The sequence below is a fragment of the Nymphalis io genome, chromosome 23 (genome assembly GCF_905147045.1).
Source record: "Nymphalis io chromosome 23, ilAglIoxx1.1, whole genome shotgun sequence".
NCBI classification, from domain to species: domain Eukaryota; kingdom Metazoa; phylum Arthropoda; class Insecta; order Lepidoptera; family Nymphalidae; genus Nymphalis; species Nymphalis io.
The window spans coordinates 9,431,382-9,441,144 of NC_065910.1; the positions used below are offsets into that span (position 1 = coordinate 9,431,382).

General features: G+C 30.1%; 1 protein-coding gene across 2 annotated transcripts; it reads right to left on the reverse strand.

Moving 5' to 3' along the window:
* Nucleotides 1-1,100: 1,100 nt before the first annotated feature.
* LOC126777544 (MIP18 family protein galla-1) lies at nt 1,101-9,699 on the reverse strand. 2 transcript variants are annotated; one of them, XM_050500602.1, is made up of 3 exons: nt 9,491-9,699; nt 9,144-9,407; nt 3,694-4,058 (listed from the first exon to the last, which is right to left on the reverse strand). In XM_050500602.1, exons 1-3 carry the CDS (start codon nt 9,633-9,635, stop codon nt 3,961-3,963), a joined length of 507 nt encoding a protein of 168 aa, XP_050356559.1. In that variant the 5' UTR covers nt 9,636-9,699; the 3' UTR covers nt 3,694-3,960. The 2 variants fall into 2 exon arrangements, with proteins under 2 accessions (XP_050356558.1, XP_050356559.1); XM_050500601.1 differs by having other exon boundaries at nt 1,101-4,058; nt 9,144-9,686.
* Nucleotides 9,700-9,763: the final 64 nt, after the last annotated feature.

The following is a 9,763-nucleotide window of genomic DNA, read 5'->3' on the forward strand; positions in this document are numbered from 1 at the left end:
ATATTACATAATGTTTGAATGTATAAACTGTGTAATTAATATCGTATTGCATAGCAGCAAAATAATACTTTGTGTGACATTATTATTATCATTATCATTTTCTTTCTAGTAAGTATTGTACCCATATCAGTCCTCAAATGAAACAACGACAATGAAACGTTACATCAATGAATTGTAACTATTGGTAGCTAGAAGCGACGATTACGAGCGATTATAGCTGTTACGGTTGGTATATATGGTATATATATATACGGTTGGTAATAACTAAATTTTTTCTTTAGTTTTTATGAATTTATTTTATTCGCATAACACAATAAATATGAAAAAAAACATTTGTTGCTTTTTAATTAGTAATATTATGTTTACTATATTTGATATAAATAAATTGATGTTTAACACAGTAGTTTTATTTAATTTCTTATAGTTCTTATGTTAGTCGGCTTACTTATTTGATTAAAACCATAATGGTCTTTAACACTATTTAAGAAATATTTCTTTAGTTGCAAATAATTAAATTATTAGTACATTATTAATTTTAGCACTAAGTATAAGTGTTATTAAATAAAATAAGTGTAATTAAATAAACTTATCATTAAATATTAATTGTATTTATTCAGCATTGCGAATTAAATAATTAAAAAAGGACAATAGTTACTATGCTATCAATAAATTTCTAAAAAATATTTTAGTATTTTTAAAAACCCTTCTCGCTAGTGTGCGTGAACGGTGTCCGAATCCCGGGCAGGGTTCACAACCGTACAATAATTATCGCACAAGTACGATAGTTTCATGACTACGTACGATGTACGATGGTACACTAGTATTGTACGATAATTTCCATTATGATGCAAAAAAAATTAATTACAATAAACAATTACGATTGTTTTTACTGTCATTGCAGCCGCTCTATATACGATAATTTTGCTCCATGTACGATAATTTTACGGGCCCTGATACGATACCTGCCTGGTTTTAGATTGTGAACCCTTATCCCGGGTTCGTGGAATCAGTCGACTGAGTCTTTTTTTGCGGCGTACGGTGAAAATTAAATAGTGAGCATATCAATGAGAGTATTAGGAAAAATCAATAAAACTTCTATCAACTTCATAAAAGTTTAATCTATTTGAAAAGTAGATACATTCAAGTATTAAAGTATTTTAATTAAAGTACACAATAATTCATTTACAAAGTAACGTAAATATAGAATATATATTTAAAATACATTTCAATGCCTTAGTTAAATACCGATAAAACATGTAATTATGATATAAATGTCTTTAAAAAAAATTAATTTACCTCTTTCTCAGCTAGATATTTAATTCTTAAAGTCCATTACAAGTTCATACAAACACTAGTCAATTCAATCAATTAAATAACCAATATTTAACAATACCATCAGTTTATGGTAATAATTTAATAGGTAATTTGAAAACCTGATCAATTACACCTCTATAATTTATATTTCAAGGAAAGAATTTGGGCATAATCATAACATCATATTATTCACTCCGACAACGACAGCTGGTAATCGGCCGAAAAATAACTTTAAGTTTTGATATTATCATTAATAAACATTGCCGCCATTTTGAAATTCATTGGATATGTCATCGTAATAGTCAACTTGTAACAGTTGATTGATCAATTGATTATTCGGCGATTTATTCGTCAATAAATTGCTTATTACTAAATAATCATGTCGTTCCACGACAAATAACACAAATTAAGCCGGCATAGTTAATAATAACCAATAAAAACTGAATAAAAACAGTTAATTTAATAGAAAAATCAAATCAATGTCTAGACAACCATGTCTTGGACATCTAAGGTTTTCTGGTCCCCATTCTTTTTACAAGCTTTTATATAATTCCTCTTCTTAGTATGATATCATATTTAGGAATTGAATTTAGAATGAATAAAAACATGCACACACGGGTGACAATTAAATTGCCGCCAAAACATTACTTAGTTTTTTTTAAATTACAAATGCTGCTATTTAAAGCTAAACTATATGAAACGTGTCTTTATCAACTAAATTGATTTAATCCTAATACGTTACCACAAAGAATTTACAATTAATTGCATGAGCAAACTTAACACTGAGATCTAACTATTTATTCATATAATGAAATATAATATAATAGAACAATACTTTAAAATAGCAAAACACTGACAATAGGCTAAAGAAAGCAACAGATAAAGAAAAAAAAATTGTTTTTTTTTTGTCGTAACTACGTTCTTTATCGCTTTATTTATTTTTCAATCTTTAATTCCATTTCAGTCAGGTACTTAAAATTACTATAGAGTGGTTACAAAATTCAAAATACGAGTCTTTTTTCTTACGTACATTAGTATCTTTCTAATCTTTCATCATCATAAAATTTACCTACTATCCGTTGTATCGACTTGTGACCAGGAAATAGCAAGCCAATGGTAGTTTCTGACTAAACTTCCGTAGATAATTCTACCACACGTAAGAAAAACGAATCGTGTCTTGAACATAGTAATACATAAATGAATTTATCAAGAAAAAATATGTATAGATAGATATATATTGTAAATTAAATACGAATTTTGAAGGAATAAATACATATATTTGATAATCAATAACATTCAGTCTTCCAACACCGTACTATTCCAATGATCCCTTAATTTCCACTCCACTCCGCTGATCTACACATGTCGGCCAGCAACTCATCAAATTCCAGTAACGAACTTTCGTGTAATGCCAGGTCTTTTGAGAGGTCGTCGCTTGCAATTTCAGCTTCCTGATAATCTGTAGTTATAGTCCTCGTCGAGTAATCATCAGCCAACTTCAAATGAGGAGCATTAAAAAAATCCTTATAAAATTCAGCCAGCTCGCGAATAGGATGGTCAGCGGCGAATGGAAAGTGTAGTAATTTTAATGGTGGCTCTGTCTCACTTCGGAAACCAGGAAACTTTTTCGGAGGCAATTCCAGTGAATTCGGACTCCTCGACATGGCATTCATATCCAACTCTTGTGTACTTTTGCAATCTATTACAATTTCCTCTGGAGTTTTCGGTTTTGGTCGCACTCTGCAAACTGGAATCGGTATTTGCTCAAAAAAATCTTTGATAACTTGTTGGATAAGTACCTCATCAACGAACGCCGGTAATCGGAGGGGTTTATTTAAATCAACTTGAGACGACTTATGTTCCTTTTCTTTTTTCTTTTTGGATTCGAAAATAACATGTTTCGGACTCAATTCGAAGTGATCGCTCTTCAACAGAAGTGTTTTATCGGTTTGAGAACGATTAGGCGATATCGAAAAGTTAGTTCTATATGACACGGTAAAGCATAAACCACCCAAAGGTGTTTTTAATAATCCTGCTTGGATTTTCTTAACCGAGTCACCCAGCGTTTTAAGTTTCGGTTCCCCGTTGTATACTCTGTAGAATATTGTGAATGATTCTGTCCTTTGCTTCCTAGATAGATGATATGCAGGGGTTATTCTTGTTATAGTTATCAACGACTTTAGGAGGATACCCATTCGAAAGTATACTGTGTTCATAGCTTTCAGCGACGTGTCAAATTGTGTATCGTCTAGTTCCAAAGTCCATAACTCCAGGACCATTTCATCTCCATCCTCAGTTTGTACGGATATCTCAACGTGAAGTTGTGACTTAATTGTTTCCAGTATTCTATCCGAAGGTAGGGCATTTTTGGTTGCCTGATTGACCTCAGGCGAATCTGGTATCTGAAGGTTGAACCAATCAGAATCTGATGTGTTCATTTTGCTGTTCGGCTCAATTTTGACACCTTTCCTCGATTCAACGATTACTTGAACACCTTTATAGGCGAGGAATTTAGCGAATTTCGTGAACTCATTCTTGTCACTTATATTTGAAAAAGCTGCATCTGGCGCCATGTTTTCTATGATAATATATTTTAAACAACACTACGAACTCGATCTAAAGTTTTTAATTTACTCTAATATTTCTTTATCCTTCGTCAGCGATGCAGTTTTCTACGAGGTTCCTTAAATTAGGATTTTCCATCGCGGCTGCAATCCTCTCCTTGTCGTTGATTTGCTTGTTAACTGTAACAAAGAACAAAAAGCATTATACACTTGCCTTACAGCTTTGTACCCTAGTGTCTTCCTATTACAAATTAAGCGACATGCTGTATGAAACAGATTTATTATTAATTGTCATTCGTAAAACTACATAAATGAGAATATTTTATGGGTTCAAAGCTAATCTGTATTACACAATTTTACACTCGATACTCGATCGTAAAGTAAATATCGCATATTGATTTCAATTCCTCGAGCGTTTCAAATATTTTCTTACGGAATATATGTAATGTATGTCAAATACAAAACAGTAAAGCTCATTTCGTTTATATTATACCGTGTATCTTCAAAAGATTACTAATGTTAGCCTAGTGTTCGAAATTCAGCCATAATCATCATTGAGGAAAACATTTATATCAATTATGTCACTTTCGAACTTTCATTTTCTAATAATTTATTATATTGTTAAAAAAGAAAATCGATCGACAAACAGGAGAAAAAATTACTAAAATATTTTTCCTTTGCCTATTTATTTATAATAGCAAGTTAATATCACTCACATACGACATTTCAAGATCTCGTTTTACGTTAACTTTTTTCTTACAGAATATCTAATAATATATTATATATATTATTCAGATGTACGTGACACTGGCCTAAAACATGTTAGTGTGTTTTATATGCGATTTACATTTTTTTTTATAATTCGTACTTATTCTAAATTTAAAATCTTATTTTATTAATATCTTTTGAAATCGCCATAAAAATACAGTGCAATTGTCATACTATATATACTATGTATATATATACATAAACAGAATTTAAAAAAGCGTGACCGTCGATGCTCCAAGACACACTATTGTTGCATATTGATTGATTTACACTCGTAACTCCATTAAACTACCCACGTTTATTGTTAAAGTCAAGGAAAACAATACTTCCTTATTAAAACCTGATTGGCGTGTAAGCCAAGATTGTTACAATTCATCAACCGCAAAACAACAAACCCACGTCAGTAGAAAAGAAAAATTGCCAACTTTTATGTTGTCAACACGCGCATGTTTATGACAGGTAATTACGACATTGTCAGTTCCTCTTATCAGGATCTAAAATTTTAACTTTAATTTAACTCTAGAAAATCAATTGTACTAAATGAAGAACATTGCTGTCCTGTTTAATTACTTGTGAACAAAAGTATTTAATATTATATAAAGAGCAATTTATAATTTTTTGTTTGATCGCTATACATATATTTTTTGAAAAATTAAAGTTACAACTGCTAAACAAAGGTCTCCTTATAAGGATAACGATTAGAATGAAATCACATAACGCGTTAGTCACACATGTCACAGAATTTCATCCGACACATGCAGGTTTTCTCACGATATTTACTTTAATCACATAAATACGAGATGAATTAATTATCCGGATTTGAAATTGCGGTCATCATTTAAGATCTACGTATTATGTATCCACTGTATCAAGGCGTCTCGGTTTCAAAATTTTATTTAATAATAATACATTACATAAAAAAAAATCCTTTTTAATTATTGTACGAAATTGTGATATTTCTCTATAAACACCTGCCTCTTTGTTTATGTAGCAATATCTCTGCTCTACCCTTGGGTATGGTAAAATTTGCTTTTTAGCGATAACAACGCTATTTGTACAGCAGTGCATATTTTTGTACAATTATTTGTTATAATATGATATTGTGTATAAACAAAATCTTGACTTATTGATAATAATCATTATACATATTGATAACAATGAATTATTTATAAATCACTATCAGGTTGTTAGAATAACAAATTCATATCAATTTAATTGCACTATCATATTAAACAATTATGGCCTTAACTATAAATGTTGTTATGAGGGTGATTATTTAAACATGCTGTGTCTTCTTCTATCGAATCTCAAATCAACTAAAAATTCTCAAACGTAATATAATTCAAATGTAACTACTCTTTCTAACAGAAAGAGAATTTACGGCCTTAAGTGTTGCTTTGTGGCTTTTAATTGAACACTAATTTCTCTTTTTCTATCATTATTGATTTGAGATTCAATAGAAGAAGTCATAGTAAAACTAAGCCTTAAAAAATTTTTAGGTAGTCTCCGCTATTTCAAAATTTTCAATTAAAAAAAAAAAACAAATTTTTTTCACTATTTCGAATTTAGAGAACTTTTTAACAATTTGCAGAATGGTCACCATCGCCCATGACAATTGTCATTGTAATATTAACCTATACCTTAATTGGCCCATGTGCCACAAACCTTGGGATCTAAGATGTTATATGTCCTTTGTGCCTGTATTTACACTGGCTCACTCACCTTTCAAACTGGAACACAACAATACTAAACATGGCTGCATTGACAATATTGAAAGAACTAATAATCTTCATAATTGTAAGACCCCTTATAAAATATAATTTAAGAGTTTATTATAAAACATAAGGTTCACCTATCTGTGTTTACATTAATTATAAAATATAACATTTGTATATATGCTAGGACGAATGTGCAGATCCTCAAGACGAGCAAAAAACACAAACACAAAATTGGTTGTCATATATACAAATTTAATATATATTTACATATTTGCAGCAAATTATAATCAAGAATTGAAGTCAAAAGTGGAAATTTTAGCTTTAAAGTAGATTAATGTATCAATGCAGAGTATGTTTTATTTATTGTCCATTATGCGGGCACTATGATGCGCTTACGTGTATTCTTTTTGTATGATAAAAGAAACCATTGACCCAAATTATAGTTTGCATAATTTGAATTTTAAATGGTGTTTCTTTATATTGTATACGATGGTTGTATCACTAACCAGTTATAACTAATATTATAAATGGAATAAGTTTGTTTTTGTGATTCGCTTTCATGTCTTAACTACACAATTGATCATAATTAAATTTTGCATACATGTTAACAGGGGTACAGAATAGGACATAGGTTACCTAACACCCAGACCCCATATAATAGCCATATAATAACATAGTGCTTAAAATATACATGTGGCAGAATTTCGTCCCGAATAGAAATGAATTATGTGTTCATTTTATTATTATTATTATGTATTCATACATGAAAACTCAGTTCTGCTTCATCGAGATTCAATCCCGTGACCTTCAGATTAACCCCAACTATCTCTGATCATTCAAGTAGAACAGTTATTTAGTAGATTCATAGTTATTAGGTATTTTATGAACTTATTATATTCACAAATTTGACTGGAGTTCTTGACAAATTATAGACATAAGTGGAACTAAAGAAACAAATATAAATATTAAAACTTGAAAATAAGTTATAATTAGATGGGATGTTCTTATTAATTTGAAATTTCTGATAGTATTGTGATTAATAAAAAAAGAAGAAAAACAAACAAAATGTGCACTCACCACAAAAATCTAAATGAAATTTAATCTATAATAGATTGAGACAATAATCACCAATAAATTTAAACATAAGCAAAACTTAGCAATTGTATAAAAAAAGAAAGTAATTCTCCTATCTCAGATAAATGAGCTTGACAACAAAGTTCAGACACAAAATGAGATTATAATGTTATCAATTGGAATTCTACAATAGCATTCGAGACAAATACATTGTATAAAATGTTACAATAATAGATACCAGTCATTTCCTACAAGTTACATCAATAACAATATATGACATTGTTTATACAAACTACTAGTTGCACCTAAGCAATATCATAACACATTCACTATATGGCAAAACATAAAAGCTGGGCAAAGATCTCTTGTTTTCTTAAAAAGTAGAATTGGGTATAAACAAAACCACACTCCTGCACTGAAAGTCCGACAAATGCAATTGCAATTTGTTCAGTATTTCCTGTCACCACCGAGCATGAGATAAATTAGACACAAATTAAGCCAATGAATTCTGTGGTACTTGCTTGCATTTGAACCAGCTATCTTTGGCTAAGATGTGTCAGTTGAGGCTGATGTTTAAAAAATTATAAAGAATGTTATGAGTATTTTCCATTGTTTACATAACAAATAAAATATAATTATGAATCAAATGTTATCTTATATTATTTACATATATTTTGGCTTGGTACAAAACAAAACATACATAAATTTAATATCATAAAAATTCTACTTGACAGAAGACTGCTTTTTCATTAGTAAATGCAAGTGTTCTAGTGAGATGCAAAATCAAATATATAATTGCATAAGTATTCTACTAAAAAAAAAAAAATTTTTATTGCTTTTTTTTAATTTTATATTTTCAAAAATATATATATATATATATTGCATGTCTGTACTAGTAAGGTGCATAATATCTGTCAATTTAAAACATTACTTACAACAATGTAAAGTCGTGACACAGCAATAGTTTATAATATGAAAGCAAAACAGTCTGATAACCCTTTTATTACATAAAATATTTGCTTTAATAAGCATATGTTTTACATAAACAAGAGATTATGTTTAGATATATATTTTGTAATAGCTTTAACTTCATTCAAGGCTGTCATACAGAACTTTATATTAATAATTGACATATGTTTCATGAAATTAGGTTCTACAAGGCTCTGCACATGTAAACCATAATTTTAACACATAAGATATCCAAATAAAATTGAACATATTTTTCTCTATATATCAATAGGAATCAATTTTGTCATGGAGAATTCATACAACACATTCAAGCCAAGTACATGTACATAAGCCATTTCATTAGCCTTCAATCAAATTTATAATTAGAAAAAAACTTTAGTATATAAGTGTGACAAACCAGTGTTTCCACATCTATGTATAATATATAAAGATGTGGAAGTTTGGATGAATATTACTCGATCATATAAAATTTAGGTGGAATTTGGAATAACTTATAGCTTGACTTAATTCATTGACTACCTAACAAATGGCCGCACTTCACTTGCAGGCAAATACAACATTCGCGGGAAAAAGCTACTGTTTTTAATAAGTTATGGTATTCTATACCTATTAGCATATATTTATCAACCTTATCTTGAATTGTATAAGTTTTAAAATTATTACCTCATACCTAACAATTAAACATTTTAGACAGACATCATGATAATTACTTTTATTAAAATACATAATTACTTACTTTCATCTTCTGTTGTGTGAGCTCCCTTCTTTATAAAAATATCTAATTTCACAGGGTGATGTATTGATCTCAATATTTTAATTCTAATGCATAGTCCAATGAGTGTCGCCAGTGAGCAGTGGGGCACCGTGGGATTGTACTCCACCCGTAGAACTGGAACTTTATCAGCTGTGGGCTCCTTAACAAATATTCCTTCTTCATAAACAACCTTGAGATCCTCTAACGTATTCGGCTTCTCTGGGTCCCGTATTGTCCGCAAAAAGTCTAGAACACCACAACACTGGTTAAAACCACGAAAAATCCCTTTAAAAACAGTCCCAAAGCACTCGAAAATGTTCAAAACAAACCATATATTGTCTCTCTCAGGTCATTATCGTCTTTGTACCCGAGCTCCTGCAATGTAGCACTTTTGTCCATATACGCAGGTTTAGCTAATTCTTCAGCCGGCGTTTCTGAGTTCTTCAACGACAGTTTCGAGAAGAACGATATCATATCGTTTAGTAGATCTAGTCGCTGTTACGTGCAAGATGCCAAGTTCACAAGATGGACATTGAACATATTTATAATTCTTAGTGAAGTAGTATAAAAATTTTATCGATTTTATTGACCGATATTTAGCA